This window comes from Excalfactoria chinensis, chromosome 1, assembly GCF_039878825.1.
Source record: "Excalfactoria chinensis isolate bCotChi1 chromosome 1, bCotChi1.hap2, whole genome shotgun sequence".
Classification (NCBI taxonomy): Eukaryota; Metazoa; Chordata; class Aves; order Galliformes; family Phasianidae; genus Excalfactoria; species Excalfactoria chinensis.
Genome location: NC_092825.1, coordinates 838,640 through 861,189, shown reverse-complemented (window position 1 = coordinate 861,189; position 22,550 = coordinate 838,640). Strand labels below are relative to the sequence as shown.

Below are 22,550 nucleotides of genomic sequence, written 5' to 3'. Positions count from 1 at the left end.
ATTGGCCAGCACCGCGAGGCTGAGAGCACTCTGATTGGCCAGCGGGAGGAGGAGGAGGGGGCGTGATTGGTCGAAGGAGCGCGGAGGCGGGGCTTAGAGTGCTGGAGGTGGAGTGAGTGTCATGGCGGACGTTTCCCCCTTAGCAACCGGGGGGGCTGCAGCTGTAGGTGGAGCGGAGCAGAGGAGTTTGATCATGGAGGGGGGTAAAGAGGGGGCTGCTATGACAAGTGTTAGACTGGGGGGGGGGGGGGTTGAGCAGGGGAGTTGGTGGTAATGGGGGCTATGGGGGGGGGGGGGCATGAGGGTTCCCTAGCAATGAGTTGGGGGGGGGGGGGGCTTGTTAATGGATCCCTTGGCAATAGGAGCTGGGGGGCTTGGCAATGGGTCCCATGGCTATGGGGGGGGGTTCTGTGGTAGCAAGGGGATACTTTGGTAATGGATCCTAATGGAGATGAGGGAGGGGGATCCCTTGGTAATGAAGGGGGGGGGGGGGGGGCTAAATAATAGGGGGTCCTTGGGCAAAAGAGGGGTCCCCTGACAATGTTGGGAGGGGTTAGTGAGCGATTAGGAACTCCCTTAGCAGTTTAAATAAGGGTTGAGTAATAGGCAATGGGTCCTTTTGCCATAGGGGGGACCTTGGTCATTGAACCCCCCCCCCCCTTGGAAATAAGGGGGTTCCTAGGTAATGGGAGGGGGTCTTAGCTGTAGGGAGGACTCTTGGTAGTGCATCTCTTGGTAATGGGGAATCCCTTGGAAATGGATCTCTCAGCAACAGAAGGGAGTCCTTGGAAATAGGAGTGCTATTGGCAATGGGTCCCATGATAGTAAGAGGGTCCCTTGGCAAGGGGATGTCCCTTAGCAGTAGGGGGACCCTTGATGATGGATCCTTTGGCAATGAGAGGAGGCTCTTGACAAGGAAGAGGGGCCATTAGTAGTAGGGGGCCCTTAGCAGTAGTGAGGATGCTCAGGGATGTATCCCTTGGCAACAAGAGAGCCTTTGGCAATGAGTCTCTTGGCAGTGAAGGGGAGTCCTTGGTCATGGACCCCTTGGTTGTGGGGGTGTCCTTGGCAATGGGTTCATTGACAGTGAGGTGGAGGGTTAGTAATGAAGCCCTTAGCAATAGAAAGGTCCCCATCCTGCTTCCTATCTCTCATGAGACCTTTTGCTGTCCCCAGATGAAGCTGGTTCCCCAGCTCTGACATTCACCACAACCTCATGCTTAAGAGAATTGAGGTACTCCAACACTTGGAGCCGTTTAACATTTCCAATATCAAGTGAGAAAGGGCATTTTTTATTAACACCCAACCTCCTTTGCTCACAGTCTGCCTCGCTTTGCTGCTTTGCTGCCTGCCTGCCCCATTGTGAGGAACAAGGAACTCCACAGACACTCTGAGTCCTGCCCCACAGAACTGACGTGGATGAGAAAGAAGAAATGCTGCAAGCAAAATGAGCTGATCCCTGGATCCTGCAGCCTCTCACCCTCCTGGCAGCCAAAGATATGCCAGAGAAGCATATCTTCTGCGGCACGGAGTAGTGATAAGATGGTCTTTTACTGGTAATTCTCATACCAGGAGGAAGCTCACCCTCTTGGGTGGCATCTGTTTCTTTGTGTGTGTCCAACGTCAGTGCGAGTTACTTTGTTTATAGGACTTCTGCTGCCTGCTCTGCTTGAAGAAGAGAGGACTTCCTGCATATTTCCAGTAAGATATGCTTAAAAAAGCACCCAGCTCTTTGGAATGATTGTGCTTGGCTTCCTACCTGTTCTTCTTAGTCACTGTTGTCTTTCTCAGGCATTTGCACTGCTCAGGGTTCCTTGGCATTCTCCTAATGACACTTTGTCTTTACACAGCTGCATGCATTTGATTCCTCAGCGTACACAAAGTGTACACAGGTTCTGGTTTTACGTTGCCCTGTTTTATTCTGAGTGTCAGGCACCACGGGATGGTGACTTGGAGCAAGGTCACTGTTGCAGGGGCATCATCCAGATGTTGCATTGCATCGGGGAGTTTTAGCACAGGGGATGGACTGGGTGGGCTCCAGAGGTCTCTTCCAACCCCTTCAGTTCTGTGATTCCGAGCTGTAAAAGCTCCAACTGGGAGCTATTTAGAGAAACTCCTGACCACTTGTTCCACTTGTGAGAAGAAATTTCTGTGTCTGGCATGTGCCAAATTGCTGTTTACTAAGTTTGCCTTTTGCTTTGTTATTTCTCTTTGCGTTTTGGCAAAGCAGTGAAGCGATTTAAGAAAATGCACCTTACAGCTGATGACTGTGAAGCTCTCAGTAGGAGCACTGAAGGTTTATCCTCCCTGACACAACCATTGAACCAAAGGAGAAGCAGAGGAGATGTCAACAGAGGCCTCCAACCCACCCATAGAACAAGGAGGCAACCAAGAGGTAACACTGTTTGCTTTGGAGCCTGAGGGATTTGGGGGAGAAAAACTGCAACAGAACAAAATGGGTTTGGGTCATCCACCCTTGAACTTGTGCTATCGGAGGGGAATGAAATGTCAGGCAAAGCGAGCTCAAATGGGACTCAGGCATCAGTAGGACTTAGATGGCTTTTTCTATTTCCCTTTTCTTAGGCAGTGCCTTGTGAATGAGAACTCTTTAAGTTTTACTTTCACAAACATCGAGGAATGAAATGTGTTAAAATCAGCTTGTGATTCATTTTCTTTTTTTCTCCAAAATTTCCTCTTAGTTAAGCATCAGGATGTGTTGCAGACCAGGAGCAGGACAGAATGGTCCTAGTGCACTCTTGGTGCCGACGAGTTGAATCAATGAGCTTTGTGGATCAGAAAAGGGAGAGGCTGGGAGCAGTCTTTTGCCAAGTTTCAGTTCTGTTTATGATCTCTTTCTGACACTGCAACCAGGAAGTGCTTGGCAGGAAATAGCTGCTTATCCTCCTAAAAGAGTCCATCTCATTTAGCCTGCAGTTGGGGCAACCCGATACAGGTTTGGTGCTGTGATGGTGCAGTGCAGGAATCAAACCTTGAAGTTACTGCCAAACACAACCTCGGGTCTCCTTGTTAGCTCAGACAGGAGCAGTGTACTTTCTGCTGTTTCTCTTGGCTTCACTGATGCTTTTCCTCTTTCCTTAGCCCAAGGGCAGCAGAAGAACATCATGGATTACTTTAAGATCTCTCAGACACAGCAGGCAGTTGCTGGTGGAACATCTAAGAACATAAACGTCAAGGAAGAACTGCTGGATCCTTTCTTTGCTGAAGATGATGAAAGTAGCATCTCCAATGTGATGGAGACGAGTGGTGATTCCTCCTCATTTCTAGAGGATGAGTACATGGAAAACTCAAGAAAACGGCCTCTGTCCTCCACAGCTCCAGGCAGACTTCAGATAGAGAACGATTTGTGGGGTGAACCTGAGAAGAAGGCAGTTGTGATTCATCCTGAGCACAGTCAAATCAAACAAGAGCTTGATGATGAAATAGAGGTCGAGCCAGTCCCTGATGCACACTATGGGCTTCTGGGGACTCGGAACTGGGAAGTACCTCAGGGAAGCATTGAAGACTTGCCTGATGAAGTCCTGAGGATCATCTTTGCTTTCCTACCAGTGACTGATCTGTTTCAAAGCCTGAGCCTGGTGTGCCACCGCTGGAGGATGATTGTTGGTGACCCACGGGTAAGGACTGCTGTGATATCGATTTGAGCCTGGCCTTCTCTTACTGCTCTGCTACTTCTCAGTCTTGTGGTTGCAATAGGAGCAGGCTACAGGACTGGGCCGAATCCTTTTACATCACTGCGTGCATGTCTGCCTGCATGTGGTGTCTGCTGTAGGGAAGGACCTTTAATTCTGTTTTTACAGAGTTTGGTTCACCTATGGTCAAGGCCCTCACAGTGCAAACAGTCGTAAACCCACTGTTGATCAACTTTTGATCAGTCTAAGCAGCAGGATATGGGAGGGCAGGGCTTCATAAGCACATGGATTTAAAGTGCTCAAACACCTCTCTGAGCAGATCTGTACAATAAAGCTGAAAACACACTCACTCCTTTAACTCTTAGACATTTGAAGCCACACCAATGTCACCCTGTTCTCATCGCTCTAGAAAGAGCAGCCTTTTGTTGTCAGACTATGAGGGACAAGTCCTTCTCTCTTTCCTCTTTTCTTCCCTGTCTCATGCTAGGTACCCGTCTCCATCAAGCTCCAGGGGCTGTTTGAACTCCATGTCTTCTTTGGAAGTCATGATGATTAGCTCATTGCTGGTAGAAGTCTGTTGTCCTGTACTCTGTGGTGAAAGATGACGGTGTATGTTTCACATTGCAGTTCATCCCTTGGAAGAAGCTGTACCATCAGTACCTGGTGAAGGAAGATATGGCTCTGCGCAGGGTTGAACGGGTCTTGCAGGATTTTGCCATAACAGATCAAAGTAAAGAATGTATCTTGGGGCTCATCAGGTGAGTCTGTTTCAGCACTCTAGCTGTATATCTTAAACCTCCATTGCTTCGGGTCTTCTCCCATTTTATCCCAATGAACTGCTAGATAAATGGTGCTGCTTCCTGCAGGGTGACCATAATGGAGCACGTGGGATTCCACTTAATCATCTTTCAGTGTCCCTTCCACTTACGTTTTGCAATCTGTCATTTCACTATTGCTTTTCCATCTCCTGATCATCCAAGGTCTCAAAGAGGTTCAGTGCATCCTTGTTTTAGCTAAAATTCAAGTATTTGTGCTCCTCTTCTTGGTCCCTCCCACCTCCTGAGAGACTTGGTTTTTTTCTGACTATCTGCCAGAGCTCAGCAGTGAGCCCGAGTTGGGTCCTTGATACAAACAAGTGTTCTGTTCAGATATCTGTAGTCTAGAGACCAATTTTGTATGGCAGTTAAATAGTACAGGAAGAGTCAAATTGAATTAAAAGCAACGTGGATCTATCTTCTGGAAGGAGGGTTTGAGACAGTGAGAAGGAACTTGCAGACTAACAGCTTGCTGCAGTGAAGTATTTACGTACACATCCATGCAACAGAACTGGCAAGTGCTTGGCTACGTGGCTTTAGGCACAAAAACAGGTTGGAAATCCAAGTTTCTTAGTTGTAGGTGTCTCTATTCATTGCAGGGGAGTTGGACTAGGTGACCTTTAAAGATCCCTTCCAACTCAATTGATTCTGTAATTCTATGGTTCATTCAAATCCTGCATCACTTGATGCTCAGGGCCTATCCAAAAGGATAGCAGGTGTTCCACTGCATATCATCTTGGTTTGTGAGACAGCACGAGATGCTAAACAGCACTCAGCAGCTGTGTTTAGGGAGTTGGGCTTAGCCCTGGCATTGAAGGAGAGTGACGATGAAACTCTTGGACTTCAGAAGAGCAGACTTTAGCCTCTTCAAAGATCTGCCTGGAAGAGCCCATGAGATAAGGCCCTAGAAGGAGGAAGGTCCCAGGAAAGCTGGTTAATATTCAAAGAGAACCTCCTCCAAGCTCAAGAGTGGCCCATTGCAATGGATAGGAAGACATGCACGAATACCAGGAACATACTTGGATGAACAAGTAACCACTGGCCACATGCAAATGTAAAAAAAAGGAGTACACAGAACATGGAAACAGAGCTGGGTAGCCTGAGGGCAAGAGAGAGACATTATCCAAGCTTCCAGAGTGAGATTAGGAAAGCCAAAGCCCAGTTGTAATTGAATGTGGTCAGGGATGTCAAGACAACAAGAAGGATTTCTTTGAGTACATTGGTGACAGAATAAAGAATGGGGAAAACACAAGCTCACTGCTGGATGAGATGGGGAAGCTGGTGATGGGGAGCTTGATGATCCTGGAGGTCCCTTCCAACCCAAGCCATTCTGTGATTCTATGACTCTATGATTTCCAGGCATGATGGCCAAGAAGGCCTGCATGGATTCACCAAGGGATGTGGGTGCTTTTTGATGTGCTTACTTGATAAGGCTTATTTACAAATGCTTCTGTTCCCCTTCCATGCAGGTGTGTCTCTACTATTCCCACCAGCAGGCACGTAGATCCCAGCGCAGTCCTCCGGTGTTTGAAGAGTCACCACCTCTTCTCAAGGGCTGAAGTCTGCATCGCAAACAAACTGCCACACTTACAGAGCAAGACAGGGGTAGGTTTAATGGTCGTTCTTCTCCTTCACCCCACACTTGTTGGTGCTGTAAGGTTAGATGTGCCCTCCCACATCTAGAAGTTCTCCGTTTGAAGCTTTACTCTGTAACGTTCAGGGGGATGGAATAGAGTTTAACTGTTCATTGTGATGTTGGGGTTGTTCCACTTTGATTAAAGACTGAAAGCTTTTTGTTCAACCTTCCTTCTTGTTCCCAGTCTGAGAACATGTGGGCCATCATCACAGCTATGGTGCTTTTCTCCGACGGTGTCCCTGACATCCAAAGGCTGATGGCGTGTCTGCAGAGACCCTGCTCTTCCCTCTCCATTGTGGATGTGACTGAGACACTTTACTGCATTGCCACACTGCTGTATGCCATGAGGGAGAGGAACATCGCCATCACTAACAGGTAAGGAATGGAGAAATTGCCCATTCGAGACGTGGCAATATGTAATATACAAACCAGTGTTCATGGGCAGTTCTGTTCCTGTTGGCTGGAGCTCTGCAGTTCCTTGGTGCATGCAGTTTCTTAGGAGCACTGAGGATGAAGTAAGGATTAAGAACCCACATTCATATAGGAAGACTGGAAAGGAGCTGCACTGGAAGACAACCCAGTAACTAGAAAGAAGGCAGTTTTGTAAGCTGCTGTCTTCAAGGCTGAACACAAAAGAGGAATTAACCCTTTGTTTACTCAACCATGGGCCATGTGCTCTTGCTACCATCCAGGGAAGTCAAGGTGCTTGTTTGGCCTGTCAGTGACAGCTAATTGCTGGCTAAAATAATTAACTTGAGTAAAAGTCTGCTGAAGATGTGGCAGACGGAAGGTATCATTTACATGTGATCAAAGGTCACCCTTGTCCCATCTCCTTAGAACAGATGAGCAGAAATATGAATGACCACCTTTCTTCCGCCACTGTCTCTTCAAACCACATGAGATTAACGATTTAGCCCACAGGGGTTTCAGTAGCCCCCTAGGAACTGTCTTGTGCCTATTTACAGCTCCTAGAGCAGCCAATGAGTCTGAGCATGCAGTTAATTTATAGCCATGGAGTTGCTTTGCTCCTCTCTTTGCACTAACAAAGCACTGTGAAGCACTGTCCGGGCTAACACACTTCTGTCATATCACTTTAAGGCAGTTACTGGAACAAATTCACTTTAGAGGGCCAAACTAACCCCAGATTCTGTCTCTATCTGCCCCTAAGGGACCTTTGGACTCTGATCCCAGATCATGTTTGCATGGCAGACACAACATTTGCAAACCCACAGCAGAAATAAGGCAGAGGCCACAAACAGAACTGTACCCATGGTGCTTTTATGGTCAGTTTTCAAGGTATAACTCCCCACAACTCACAAAGCATTCAAGATGTTGCTGTCTTTCAGGTGGCTGCAGAAGTTTAATCTGTTATTGACGATTCCTTAATGATAAGATTCCCTCTTTTCCTTCCTTCCAGGATCCATTACAATATTTTCTACTGCTTGTATCTGATGGAAAATGCTTCTGTGACTGCACCACAGGTGGTAGAAGAGGGAACGCCATCTTCACGCTGCAGGCAGGATTTCTGGTCCAGGTAATGGCACTAGAGATGATCCGGGCAGTGAGCAGTGAACTCTGGATGCAGAACAAATATCTCATAGAAAGGCCTGGTTGACAAGACTCCAAGATTCATAAGGATTACCACAAAACCTTATTCTGCTCCTTGCCACCTTCTGCCTGAATTCTCAGGGGAAAGCCTTAAATATCTAAAAATAAGGTTAACTGAATTTAGAAGTCTCGGTTCTGTGTGTTGGCAGAACACAGTGATGGCTGCTGAAATATTGCAGAGCCTCAATCACTCCTAAATATACTGGTTTAATTTTAGCAGTAACGTCCCATTAGAAATGCAGGTTGCAGCCATCCAAAATGAGGGCTGGCATGCTGGTAATTATACTGTAGTGCAAGCGATGTAGAGATTCATCTATGAATACAGGACGTTAATTCAGCTCCTCTTTCCTGAATCCTGTTTGGTAAGTGTTATTTATTAACTGTTATACATACAGTTACTGTGAATTGTCACTAGATGGTAGCTTGCTTCCTAGAAAGGAAGGGCAGTTAAGGGTGAAATGCTTTTGTGGCCTTTAGAGAGCTAGGCTTGATTCCCCTTCTGTTGGGTTGAGTCACTTGGCCTCCTTGTCCTCATCCACAGTAATGCTTTCATCCTTCACAGAGGTCTAGAAAAGGTAAATGCAATAGAATCACTCGTGGTCTGTTGTACGACGCTGATAGAGACCATAATGGAAACAAAATAGAAGGCAAGCAAGTGATGGGTTTAATTGCTTCTTGGTTTCCCAGGCCTTTTGTTCTACGCCTTCCTTTTTAAGCATATATTTTTTTTTCTAAGCTGAAATTTACTTCTTTAATAGCAAATAAATCTTGAAAGCAGCCAGGTGCTGAAATGTCAAGGATATCTGGAGAAGCCTTTATACCTTTCCACATCCTGTGGGGGAGCAGAGCTGGTTCACGCTGTGGGGCTGATGACAAACTTCAGACCTTTATGAATAAAACAACTGCACAGCAGCAGGAAGTGCTGAACGCCTTTCTGAACGTTAATCACAGCTCTCAGCTCCCATGTGAGGCAGAGGTAATTGATGTCCTGCACCGAGGAATCTGAGAGCAGTTTAAGATATGTGCTCTCAGAAGCAAGGAGACACCTCAAACTCTAAGATGCTGTTTGCTTTCAATGAGCCTAAGCCAAGAAAGCATGGCTGAGTGGAGATATTTCCCCATATAACCTTTTGCAAGGTATACTGTTTGTTTTTCCTCTCTCCAGTCTTATTCTGTGGAAGGTGCTGCCTTTTTGTGCAATGACCAGCTTGCCTCAGTGCCAACCTCCTGCTTATAGGATGGGGTTTCCTTCTGCTATGAGATTTATTTATATGGGAGAATTGTTTCTTCCTAGTTCCTTTTTAATTACTTAGATTTATTTTTTTTACTTCTTTTTCTTAGTAGTTTGTCCGAAGTGAAACTGACCCATGAACAGCAAAGGATTTTGAATCACAAAATCGAGCGTGGTCAAATAGTGAAAATTATGGCATTTGCAGGTAAGAGCAGCAACGCAAACCAAGAGATCTTCTGCTCTCACTCTCTGTTCTGGAAAGGGACACACTGTATAAAACCAAGGAAGCCTATTTAAAAGGTGAGGGGGAAAAAATAAATCATCTCCTTTCACTTGCAGAGGGTTTTCCTTTATGGAGGCTCAGAGCTGGTTGGATGTTGTCTGCCAAGGAACATGCTGTGCCAGTCTGTGTGTCTGTACAAAATCACTGTGTCTGACTGACAAAAATCACCGACTCTTGACAGGTTACACATAACCACAACCAGAGAGAATGGAAAAAGAGCCTGACAAACCTTGTTACCCTTCTCCAAATGTGTGGATGAGGATCGTTGCCAGAACATCTGTTAGGTTAATGTAATGATGCTACAGCAGAAAAGCTTGATCGTTCTGCATCTGTGTCGCACGTAGAAGGCCTTGGAAGCCTCAGACTTTTCTCTAGGGGGTTCATTGGAATATCAGTGTCACATTCATGTGCAAAACATGGATGAAATATGCTTTGGTACTATTCTTTTCATGATCTGGGCAGCATCATTCATAGGAACTCATGAATCATTCAAAAGAGCAGTTTTGACGTTTCATTTGCCAAGCTGCCTCTCAAGGGAACCAGTATCTCCGTGTGTGCTCAAGCTTCCAGAATACTGGAAGGCAAAAATGATTATTTTTCAGAGCTTTTGGGCTGCAGAGTGTAATTTTTTAACACTAACCTGCTCTATGGCTTCTGATTTCATTTGAGTCAGTGTATAAATCTCCATTAGCTGCAAATAGCCCTGCTGTGTGGTTAGTACAAGATGGTAATCTTAGAACTGTAGAATGGCCTGGGTTGGAAGGGACCTCAAGGATCACAAAGCTCCAACCCCCCACCACAGGCAGGGCCACCAACCTCCACATTGAATACCAGCCCAGGCTGCCCATCCAACCTGGCCTTGAACACCTCCAGGGATGGACGGGGCATCCACAGCCTCTCTGGGCAGCACCTGACCACCCTCTCTGTAAAGAACTTCCCTATCACATCCAATCTCAATCTTCCTTCCTTCAACTCAAAACCATTTCCCCATGTCCTGCTATTATCTATTCTGTTCTGTCTACTCTGTAATGCTAACAGAAGGTTTTCAGGTTTGTTCATTCTTGACAATAGATAACTTCTGGGTAACTCTGTTCTTCAGGTACAGGAAAGACCTCAACGTTGGTGAAGTATGCAGAGAAGTTTGCTGACCTCAGTTTCCTCTATGTGACGTTTAATAAAGCTGTTGCAGAGAGGGGCAGGCTCGTCTTTCCCAGGAATGTTACATGCAAGACTTTTCATTCCTTAGCATTTGGAAGCATCGGCAAACAGTGAGTGGGAATATTTTGATACGCTATGGTAGAAGGGAAGAGGTGGCAGGAAAGGAAGATCTGAACTCAAGAAGGCCCAAAGTAGTTGGGAAGACAGTTGATTTCTTTCACCTGCTTCAAGTCAGACTGATTCATATAATCATAGAATGGCCTGGCTTGTAAAGGACCACAGTGATCATCCAGTTTCAACCCCCTCTGCTATGTGCAGGGTCGCCAACCACCAGACCAGGCTGTCCAGAGACACATCCAGCCTGGCCTTGCATGCCTCCAGGGATGAGGCATCCATAACCTCCTTGGGCAACGTCTACCAGTGCGTCACCATCCTCTGTGTAAAAAATTGACTGTGATTTACTGTTTCCAAAGTCTTTCAGGTTGGATAGGTCAGTGATGTTAGCACCCATGTGAGCCTCAGTAAACGGATTTCCCTGTCAGTCCCATAGCTGTTTCGAGGCTGTTCATCCTGCTTATGTTTGTAGCCAAAGAGCACTTCACAGGGAGATAGAAAGCCACTGAGAATAGATTTTCCCACTTTCCGGCTTAATTTGCTCACCTAGCACTCTTAATTTTTGTGGCACAGCTATAAAGAGAAAGGCAAACTGAACTTCTCGAAGCTCTCGGCGTACTCTGTGAGTTTTCTTATCCAGCACCGTGAGGGACAATCTATCTTCATCAGAGGGAAAACGGTCTCACAGACCCTTGAAAACTTTTTTGCCTCATCAGATGAGGAGATCTGTGAAGAGCACACACCTGTTTGGTTCAAAAACACCCATGGAGAGAGAAAACTTGTCACCCCAGAAGAAAAGAGAGTGAGTACCTGTGTTGAAAGAAGAGTTGGTCTACTGGGAATACTTCTACAAGGGTTGTAGACTGTGGGCTGTAGTCATCCCATATCTCATTGTGTTCACAAGCTTTCACGCTTCAGAACTGACTGTCAAAAAGTGTTTTTCCTCTAGAGCCAAATCCAAAGGAACTGGAGTCTGATTGCTTGTACAGCTGGCCTCTATAGAGTAGACTGACATCTCTTGCTGCTCATTGCAAATGTTTCTTCCCTACAAAGGAAGAAGAGAAGAGATTGGCATGCATTTGTATCAGTGCCTGAGCAGCTGCATGATATTCCGTGTGAGCACAAGAAACGTTTCATTTCTCGTTTCGATAGGCAAAGCCAAACCCAAACATTCTAATCTGGACTACAAACATATATCAACAACCTTTAAAGGTCTGACATTGCAGACAATGGGCTGGAGTTGTGAATGTAAACCTTTCTGCTCTGAACTGATCCTTTGTGGTCAGATCCAGCCTGGATGGGAGAGCTCCAGTCTGCAGTTCAATTCAGAAATCCTCTGTAAAGAGGAAAGGAAATTAGAAGGAATATTGCATTTAAATACTGCATGCACGTGATTGGCTTTTACCAGCCGCTCTACCATTTTGAGTCCTACTGTGCCTCAACTCTTTTTCAGCTCAAAACAGTCTCTCCAGACCCTTCTGTTTTCTTTTCCTAGATCAATGTGGAAGAGGCAAAAGAGATTTGGCGCAACATGAAGAATCTGGATGGAGATGTAGAGAAGAAATACAAAATCACCTGTGATGGTAAGAGAGTATAGATGTCAAATGGCCTTCAGGCAGTGGGGCAAGTCATGCAACTTCCAAGCAAATGGTAGGGCTAGAAGCTGCTGTTCTTAAGAGATCAAGACAAGCAAATGACCCTTTCTCTTTTTCTCAGGGTATTTGAAACTCTGGCAGCTCAGTAAACCTCAGCTTTCAGGATATGATGCCATTTTTGTTGATGAAGCACAGGACTGCACGCCAGGTGAGTGGGAAAACATCTACAGCCTTCTCAGGTCAACCTTCCAGTTGGCTTTCTTTGCCAGGGGTGTATGAGGAATAGCTCTCTATTTCAAAGCATGTTGAGTAGGTTCAGTAAGGAGATCAAAGTGGACTGAATTGTGTGCTGAAGAACACAGAAAGAGGGGCAGAAGATGGCTAGGTCTTTTCAGCAGCTGTTAAATCATCTCAAAGTCTTCATCAGACCATCTCCCACTTGCATTCTTTGGAGACCTGAACTTGGAGGATTTAGCTTTGTCTAGGGGTGAATGATGAATGAATGGAGAGGTTAAGGATGAGAATTAAGCAATATGGGTGCTACTGTTGTGGGTGCATACTACAGGCTAGCTGATGAGGAGGAGGAAGTTGGTCAGGCCTTCTGCAGACAGCTGGAAGTAGGCTCAAAATCCCAGGCACTGGTTCTTCTGGGGGACTTCAATCATCCTGATATTTGTTAGATAAACAGTGTGGGTGGTGGAGGACCCAACAAGAAGACGTGATGCTGGACCTTGTTCTTACCAATTGGGAAGGGCTGATTGGGGATGTGAAGGTTGGGGGCAGCCTTAATGCAGCAACTGTGAGACAGTGAAGTTCAGGTTCTTAGATGGAAGAAACAAGGCAGTAAGTAGGAATACAACCCTTGACTTCAGAGGAACCAACTTTGACCTCTTTAAGGATCTACTTGGAGGTATCCCATGGGCTATAAGACACAATTCACTCTGGCTTTATGAGCAGGCCCTCTTTTAATGCTCTGTTGTTTTTCTGCAGCCATTGTGGATATTGTGCTGTCACAGACATGTGGTGTCATCCTTGTAGGGGACCCTCATCAGCAGATCTATTCCTTCCGAGGTGCTGTCAATAGCCTCTACACAGTGCCTCATACCCATATCTACTACCTGACCCAGGTAAGAGCCTATGTTCATAGAATCACTAAACCACGATGAGGTTCTGCTTTGGGTGGATCACAGAGTAGAAAATGTCCTTCAGAAGGTACCAAGCAGGCCTCTCAAGTTCATGGCTGTGGAGTATTTGCCTTGCATGGATTAAACTTCAAATTCCACATCCATCGTGCCTCTTACTGGAGTGATCTTGTGGCTCGAAAAATGGGTAGTGGGATATAGACCTTAGTGAATGGCCCATTTTAAGGGCGTCTTCTCTTTCTGTGTGAGTTCTCAGCTCCTGTTGAGTGTGCAGGGGTAGGTACCCTCTCTGCCATACTGCTCATCCTACCAGCACTATTTGTTCATAGTACCTGAGTTTACCCCTGAAGAGAGCTCTCTCTTTCTTTCAGTACACATGATGTTTGCATTTCCAGGCTGGGTTATTTAACCTGCTCTCATTCTAACAGAAAGCTCTCCTTGATACAGTTTTTTTGGCATCTTTAGCCATGTGTCTACTTGGATTTCATAGCTAATGTAAAGGAGGCACCTTTAGGAATCTGCAGAATAAATCAGCCTAAACCAACAAGACAGGCTCTACTGCAGCCAGCTCCTAAGCCAGAACTGCCATAAAAAAGCCTGTCCATGCAAGCTGCCTTTTCTTCCTTGCACCATACCAGCCTTTCCAAGGGGCAGCACGCAGGCACAGGAGCAGAGACTTTAGTCCCTGCCCACAGGGCAGATATGACATACCCCTACTGGGAAAGAGTCCTATTGAAATGGGGAGGCTGAAAACCATCTTTTGCCCTACATGATAGTCCCATCTCACAGTATGGTTCCTATTACCTTGGCTGGAAGAGTGGTTTCTTGGAATAACTGGGGGGATTTGGGTGCTTTTTCTAAGAGAAATGTTGTCCAGAAGTTTGATGAGAATTGTATACTCCATATATAGTAATGCTGGTGTAGGTTATAACAAATTCTTCTTTTCGTGCTATTTCCTTCCCTTTTCCATGTAGAGTTTCAGATTTGGTCCTGAGATAGCTTATGTTGGAGCAACCATTCTCGATGTCTGCAAGGGCATCAGGAACAAGACATTAGTGGGTGGAAACCAAGAGGGTAAGTTGTGTCCTTGCACCACACAGCTCTGTTCAGTGCCCAAGAGTTGCAGACCTGCATCCCTGGATGCATTCGAGGCCAGGCTGGATGTGGCTCTGGGCAGCCTGGTCTGGTGGTTGGCGGTCCTGCACACAGCAGGGGGGTTGAAATGAGATGGTCACTGTGGTCCTTTTCAACTCAGGCCATTCCATGATGATAATAAACAAAACGTCTCTGGATTAATCCTGATTCATGAGGATCTTTGTTTTTTAGCTACCCACTCACAGGCAGTTTCTTTGTGCAGGTGATGTGAGAGGCAGCATGGCAGGAAAGATAACTATGCTATCACGAAGCAATTTCACTGTGTTTGAGGACGCTGCGAAGCTTGCTGGAAGAGAAAGGCAGATTAAAATACACATCATTGGGGTAAGAGGAAATTGCCAGCACGTCTTGCACATCCCCAAGCCTGCCAGCACTTGTAGCAGCAGCAACACCTTGAGATAGATGTGGCTGATCTTCTGAGTGTAAGCAGCTCCTTCTGTGTGTGTGCAGAAGTTCACATGTGTGATCTGCAGGGACATTTCAGAAGCCTCAGAAGTCACTTATCTTCACACTCTGATATACAGTGGGCTGTGATTTCATTTGAGGTGTTATCCTGTACCTAGAGATGCAAAAAAAAAACCTCTGGGCAGCACCATTCATTTTGTATATTAAGCCAAATTGTTGTGTTTGTTTTTCGTTTGTTTTAATTATAGGGGCTTGTGCGTTTTGGCCTGAGCAAAATTCATGATATTTGGAAGCTCAGTCTACCAGCAGATGAACGAGCAAAAGGTGAGTACATATATATTATACATATATAATCATAGACAGTGCATCCTCACCCTTCTGTCTGTGAGCTTCCCTACAGCAGCGCTGGTGTTTCTCTATTTGCTGCAGTGATGGAAGGCTTCCAGCTGTTTTATTTCCTATTTCCTCATGCAGTGATCTGTGGCAAACTGACTTCTCACAGAAACTGTGGGGTATGTTATGGAACCCTCCACAGCATCCTTCTGCAGTTACCTTATCTTGACTCTTAAGAGACCAATTAACTGATATAAGCAGACACTTTAGGATGTTTTCCCTTTGATTTGATTTTGGTTTGCAGTCCTATTTTGAGATTCATAGAGTGGTGGAATATCCCAAGTTGGAAAGGACCCAAAAAGGATCATTGAGTCCACTCGTTTTTGTTGTTGGGTTTTGCTGCTGTTGTTTTAAAATCTCATTTATTGTACCCTCTATCACAATTCTTTTTCTCTGTTGGCATCGTGTAGGAAATGAGTCATTCGTTTAAAATCTGCAGAATTCCACATGCATTGTTGGCAGAAATTCGTATGCATTGTTATATGTGGAGCAAAGAGAAACAAGTGATTGCTGCAGATGATTATAGGCATGTTGTTACTGATCTCTGGAACATGAGTTACTGGGAAAACTCCTTGCCATGTCGGTACAAGGAAGGAATAATGTAGGTTGGAAGGGCCTTGAAGCCGTCTCTGGGTTCCTACTCCAGGCCCTGGAGTTCCATTAGAACATTTTCAGATTGCTTAGAAGCTTTTCCCCTTGATTTACAAATGAACCCAGGGATGAAAGGTTTGCAGCCTTTTTTGGAAACTCCTGAGCAATAGAAATGAGTGAGCCCAGTGAATGTTTTCCTGTTGCTCCTTCTTCAGATCCTTCAACTTCTATGGTCTTTACTGGCTCTTCCAACCCAATCTCTTTTATGACCCTATGGTCTACTAACCCAACCTCTTCTATGGCTCAGTGGTCTTTAAGGTCTCTTCCAACCCGAGTCATTATTGGATTCTATGATCTTCAAGGTCCATTCTAACCTAGTCTCTTCTATGATTCTGTGGTCTTTAAGATCTCTTCCAACCCAAGACACTCTAGAATTCTTTGGTCTTTAAGGTCTCTTCTGACCCAAGCCATTCTATGATCTTTATGGTCCCTTCCAACCCAATTCTTCTACAATTCTATGATCATTAAGGTTCCTTCCATCTGAAGCCATTGTGTGATCACAGCAGTGACAGAGCAAGGAGTATATCCCAAATCCTTGCATCCCACAGCAGCAGTCCATGCACTGCAGCATGCTTGCCTTCTCTAATAGTTACTCTGAGATTTGTGCCTAGACACACATCATCTGCTATTTTCCCTTCAGCAAACCATGTGATAAACGACTCCTTTATCAAAAGATGGGAAGAAAACGAGGGCTTCATTGGTTTGAAGGATTATGCGACACGTGTTGATGACAAAGAGCTGGAAATGAAGATCAGGATAGTGGAGAAGTTCAAAGAGCGGATCCCTGAGCTGGTGCAGAAGATCAAGAGCAGCCACGTGTTGCAAGAAGCTATGGCAGGTAAAGCCAAACTGTGTCATAAAGAAACAAGTTCAGGTATTTTCTCAGCACAGCTTCAGTGCTGAATCCACCTCGTTCAGCAAAAAGGTTGGAAGAAGTCGGTCTTTTAGGGTGAAAGGAAGTAAGACTGTAAGGTATATCTGGGTGTCCAGGTTGAGGACAATAAGCCTGCCACCAAAGGGCTGCTTAATGTGGCTTTGCTAGTGGCAAATAAAGCTCCGGGTGCAATATTTTCTACAGATGGAAAGCTCGAGGACTTTGTTCTGCTTTTTTTTGTGCTTGCTGTTGCATTTGCCCTTCAGCTTTCTGGATTTTTTCGAGATGGGCAACACAGCAACGATAGTTCACCAAATGAATTGTGTTCCTGGTTGGGAGTTGGGGCTGGGGCTCAAGGCTGCTGATAACCAAACGTCATTCTTGGCTGGGTAGTTGCCTGTAGCGATCTACATTCCTATGAGCAGTGCTGTGCTCCCAGTCTGTGTCTGGGGAGAGGTGAAATACATGCAGGATGAAATAATGATATTGTGAGCTTAAAAATATCAATCACTGCAGCAACGTGGGTAATTTTTACTTTCTTTTCTTTCTTTGAATGTGTTCTGGTTACAGATTACCTAATAGGCACCGTCCACCAAGCCAAAGGCCTGGAGTTTGACACAGTGCTGGTTGCAGATGACTTTGTGGACGTACCGTGTGTCAGTGGCAATAACCAGAGAAGACCTCAGTTTATTATTGGTAAGGAAATACCTGTGCGTGGCACCCATCCTGACCTGGGAATGGGGAAACAAAGTGTGATGCTGGTTCTTATCTGGCAAGCTTGTGATGTTCTAGAAATCATCTGATCTTGTAGTTTCCTTTTGGCAACACAGAGAGTCCACACTTGGGATAGACACTGCTGTGAGCCATGTAGCATGAATGACGACACAGCCAATTAGAAGCTGTTCCTCAAAGAGCTGGTCCACCAAGGACAGTGTACTCACATCAGTAGCTTCATGCACATGGTCATGCTAACCCCAGGGGTCAACCAGATGTGGTTGAGAGCCCATCTTCTTCCCCCAGGTTTGCACCCTTTATGTAGAAACAATTGGATTAAGGTATGCTGGAACCTTTGGTGATGAGAGAAGTGAAGGCCACTTGTGTAAACCACAGCCCCTTCATCAAGACTGCCATTCATTCATCGTTTCTGCTTCTGACTCACTGCCTGGCCTTGAGAAAGTCATTGAGTCCCCCTCTGCCTCAGGATCTGCATAAAAGAAATGACGTTGTACTGGAAAAAAACCTGCCATATCAAACAACATTCTAAAGTGCCTCCTTCAAATCCTTCCTTCTTTAGTTTTTTATCCAGAGATTCATAACATGTCTACAGTTTTTCACCCTATTCCAAGCTTTCCAGCCGTCAGGAAAAGGCAGGGCTCGTTGGCAGCTCTGTTTGCAAGAACAAGTTTCCTAGATAAGCTCTTGATGTTATTTCAGGAGCGCCAGCTGAAGTTATAGCATGACAGAGCTCTACACTTGTGATCTTTCCTTCCATCTAGGCATGCATCCTGAGGATGAATGGAACCTGCTCTATGTTGCAGTGACACGTGCAAAGAAATGCTTGCTGATGTCACAGTCCCTGGAGCACCTTTTGGCATTGGCAGGGGTAAGTGAAATCCTTCCAAAGGGTTCAAAACCTGGAGCAGGGCAACATGGGGCTCTAATAGCTGCACTTTGTGGCACGCTGCTCCAAAGCAAAGCCATCAGTTTGGCTGAGCAACACTGCCCGATGTGTAACAGAGCAGACATCCATCCTCCCTGCAATGAGCAGGAACTCCTCAATCAGGTTGCTCAGAGCCCACTCCAACTTGACCTTGAGTGTCTCTCAAGGACACTTAGAGGGTTTCTTTGTGATGAAGGAACTTAAAATAGGATTATAGTGAGATTCACCCCTAAGATTCATGCTGAGGGTGGACTACGACCTCCTCAATAGCTGAGAACACGCTGTGCACAGTTCCCACTGCTCTGCACTCTGCTTTCAGTAGCAAGACACGTGGTTGCAGCTGTGAAGCATTTTACCCCAATCTTTCCTTTCGGATATTGTCTTCATAGCCTCCCTTCGTATCTCAGAGCAAGATTCCCTTTTCTGTTTGCAATGCCCTTACTTTGCTTCCTTCCTTGCCAGCTGCCATTGAGTTCTGCTTGCTTTTGTTTGCACCGGGCACTTCTTGACAGTATTTTTATAAGCACGCCCTGTTGCAAGTCATTTCCCAGGGCATTAAAAATAGAACAACTATTAAACCCAAAAAAATCACCTGTTCCCATATCTCAGCTACCTGTGAATTGATTGCTGTTCTGCTTTTCTCATCTCCTAGGAGCACTTCCTTCGTGTGGAGCTGTTGGGTGAGGCTGTGAAGACCGGCATTGCTTGTTCTGCACAACAGTGTCAGCAAACGTTGCCATCTGACAGCAGGCTGGTTGTGAAGAAGCTGCCTCTGATTCACGTACGTCCCTTCCAAACACTGTTTCTTGGTCTTGAGCAAGCAAGCCGCAAAGGCGTCTAAGATTGTGGTTTTCAGTCTTGAGACTTCATAGGCTGCTCTTGCCATTGGATGGCTGTCATCATTCTGAGCTATTTCCTGGGGAGGGAATAACTTCAGTGCTAAGTGAGCAAGGATTATCCCGTGGCTCAGCCCTTTATTTCTGACCTCTTGAATGCATAATCTGGGGGGTGATGGTGCAGTTCCTACCAAGTCACTTTGGTCTTGACCTCTCTCCTGAGTCTGTGGTCTCAGGTGGAGAGAGTTTGTGTCATATCCCTGTTTCTCTTGGGGGATCTGCCTCACTCTGCCATTAAACGTCCATCTGGGGGTGAGCAGAGCATGCTTTGTCCCTGCCAGGAGCTATGTGTGAACTAACAGGAGGGTGGCAATCTGATTTTTGGGTCCAGTTTTGGCTTGAGTTCCACCTTATGGCTTTGGGGTTGATCTTCACCCAGAAAGTGAAGTCATGTAGCACATGGTAAATCCAGTGGGTCTCCATATCTGGGACAGGAGATAAGAGATGGCTCTGATCCGTCAGCAAGGAATATGGGCTGTGATAAGAGCAGGATCCACTTCCTATCATTGCAAAGAGCCACGCGTGTGTATGAGAGGAGGACACCAGCTGCTTGGCCATGCATCCTCTTCCTCCCCAAAGAAAACCTGCGTGGAGACATTTGCTTGCAGCTATTAAACAAACTGTCCCACAGTGGATTTCTTTACATGGGAGGTGGTTGGAAATACTTTGGGCACATCATTGTGCTCTTAGCTGGTCCAATGGGTTGAGCTCAAAGCTGGGAGCAGGGGGCTGCATTCCTCCAGCCTCATTCTTTTCTCAAAACTTTTTCCCCCACAGAGCAATGGCAGCAAGGATATGGGTGGCTACCTTTGCTATTCCTGTGTGCAGAAGCGTTTTGGCACTATGACACCCCTGGCCTTCCTCCCAGCACTTCAGTAAGAGCCCATCATGCTCTAACGAAGCCTTCCAAGTCCCAGAGCCATTGCTTCATCCCAGAGCTGTACTGAGTGCAGGATGACAACTGTTGTCACATCCATGCTCCAAAATCAGCTTGGATTCTCAGGACCAGCTCTAAAGAGAAACCATCTGGGCTGCTTATAAGGAGTGGTGAGACCTTTACTCAAGGGCTGCAGGAGCTGGTCAGCATGACCTGCATCAGTGCACAAAAGAACATGCAGGATGCAAAGTCTATTGGTCTGTTCTCTCCATCTCCAGGAAAACACTTTCAGTGACGAAGCTGCTGGGGTTTCCCTGCCTTTTCTCTCACATCTTGCCTCAGGGAAATCCTCATCCAACAAAAGGGAATTTTGGTGCTGAGAAATACCCAGAGAAGCTTTTTATTCTTAGTAAATGAACTTTTTCCAGGAGCTTGTTTCAATGGGGACCTTTTCACTATCAGCTCCGGATTGCTGGGAAAGAAGGAAGTCATAATTTCTCCCAGCTGAATTTAAGTCGTTTGCCTTACTTGCAGCCAAGAGGTTTCCTTGGGCTTAATTCCTCTTTGTAGCAAAACACTGAGGGAAGAGAGGCAGCATTTGAAGAACCTGCTTCCATTTGATTCCAGTCTAACACAGCTGATCAGAAAGAAACCAGAGGATATTTTTAATACAGAGATAAAATTTGTAGGAAAAAAAAAAAGCCTTTAATACTTTGTGGTTTTTTTTCCTCTCCCATTAAGACGTCTTCCTGGGTTGTATTTATTTTCCAGCCATTGCAATAGCAGTGGTACCAGCAGGATTGTGGCTCTATCAGTCAGAGGGTGGCTTACACTGCCTGCTTCGTGATAACACCTTAGTTTGTTGTCCCAGAGCCCACGTCACGCACAGATGAAAACTGAAACCAGTTTAGGTAGAGACGTGATCTTGGCCTTCAGCCTGGAGCCATGAGCAGTGTTTGATGGAGGAAACTCCCATATCCTGTTGACTTCCACTGCTATTCGTGGAATGGCAGCTGTTTTGTTGGCTCTCCTTTTGCTTTCGAAGCAAAACAGAAAGACTTTCTGTTTATCAGAAATGCAGATAACTTCGCTCAGAACTTGGAAGTTTTGAATACAACTGCAAAGCTCTTGCAGACACAGGGCCGTGAACCTCCAGCATTCCCTTCCATCTCTTGTCCAACCACCCCATGACACTTTGGGGTTATAGGAAACCTTGTTTTATCATGTGTCTTCACAGCAAAGTGCTGTGTTTTCCAGCTCAGACAGTCCAGAGCAGTGAAACAAACACAAGGACAGAAGAATTGAGGAAGAGACACATTGGGTTGGCTTTCCAGCTGGCTGCTAAAAGCCCCCTCTGCCTTCCACCTGAGCCAGATGGGTGATGATGAAGGTCACTTTGCCTTCACCTTTTGCCTCTAGAGGAGGGTGATGCTCATTTAGAGTTTGCAGTGGATAGCTGCAGCTGCAGCTCTGTATTCAACCATGAGCCACCCATCCTCGTTGTCCAAAGCCAACTTCTACCCATGCAGATTATTGGTGTCCGCAATACCCATCAGTGAGGAGCTGCAATCATAGAATGTCTCCTTTCCTCTGGTTCAGTCCTACCTGGAAGACCACCAGCAAGCCCTGGTTGCTACAGGGATGCGTTACACTCCAAACCAGCTCCTGACTGTCCCAGCATTCCCACTGTCTTCCCCATCATTGTGGCTGGCAAGACACCCAACTAAAGAATCAGCCGCTCTGTGTGCATTTGTACATTATAATATATAACTTTTATATATAAAACATCAGTACAAAACCACTTGTTCTGTAGCAAGGTGGGGGTGGAGGGGGAGGAGGGGTAATGAGTGAATAACAACAGATATCAGTGCCATCAGTGATGCCATAAAGCCATCGTCTTCAGGCTTTGGTAGTGTTTGTAGCAAATCACTCCCACGTGCAGTCCCCTGAAAGCAGCTGGCATCGGTGCCAAAATTGCCCTCTGAAGATCCCTGAGTGTGGACGAGGGGATGACCTCTGAACTGATGATGGAGCTGGAGCCCTTTGCTGTGGTTGTTGGTTCATGAGGGAATGACTGGAAAAGAGCAGGGAGGGAGTCAAGGTACAGTGGAGGGATACTTACTTGGGTCTCTGCTGACCCTAAGCAGTGCTGCATTCTGTCTTTGGGGGGCAGTTTGGGGTTAAAGCATCTCTAAGGATGGGATTAGTGTCCAGCAGGCCTTGCTCCTAGCCAGGGAGTGGTTTTGCTTGGGCAGCCTGACTTCAACCGCAGCACCCAAACTCCATCCCGTGTCCCACAAATGTCCTTTACTGAACCACGTTGACCATGGCCACCCAGTCTGCATGAGGATGGGCTATCTATGAGTTCAGGCCACCCATGGGCACTTTACTAATGGCCATGCTCTGT

General features: G+C 46.1%; 1 protein-coding gene across 3 annotated transcripts; it reads left to right on the top strand.

Moving 5' to 3' along the window:
- The first annotated feature begins 100 nt into the window (after positions 1 to 100).
- FBH1 (F-box DNA helicase 1) lies at positions 101 to 20,833 on the top strand. Of its 3 annotated transcripts, none has more exons than XM_072349854.1 (23): positions 101 to 163; positions 1,323 to 1,556; positions 1,649 to 1,701; positions 2,231 to 2,395; positions 3,100 to 3,635; positions 4,278 to 4,408; positions 5,935 to 6,070; positions 6,286 to 6,476; positions 7,519 to 7,635; positions 9,051 to 9,145; positions 10,323 to 10,491; positions 11,069 to 11,297; positions 11,991 to 12,078; positions 12,212 to 12,298; positions 13,081 to 13,217; positions 14,207 to 14,306; positions 14,590 to 14,711; positions 15,041 to 15,116; positions 16,477 to 16,674; positions 17,281 to 17,406; positions 18,207 to 18,313; positions 19,023 to 19,151; positions 20,044 to 20,833. In XM_072349854.1, coding segments are annotated over exons 3-23 (3,042 nt in total). In that variant the 5' UTR covers positions 101 to 163; positions 1,323 to 1,556; positions 1,649 to 1,700; the 3' UTR covers positions 20,146 to 20,833. The 3 variants fall into 3 exon arrangements, with proteins under 3 accessions (XP_072205955.1, XP_072205946.1, XP_072205959.1); XM_072349845.1 differs by having other exon boundaries at positions 101 to 203; XM_072349858.1 differs by lacking the exons at positions 101 to 163; positions 1,323 to 1,556 and having other exon boundaries at positions 1,569 to 1,701; positions 9,054 to 9,145.
- Positions 20,834 to 22,550: the final 1,717 nt, after the last annotated feature.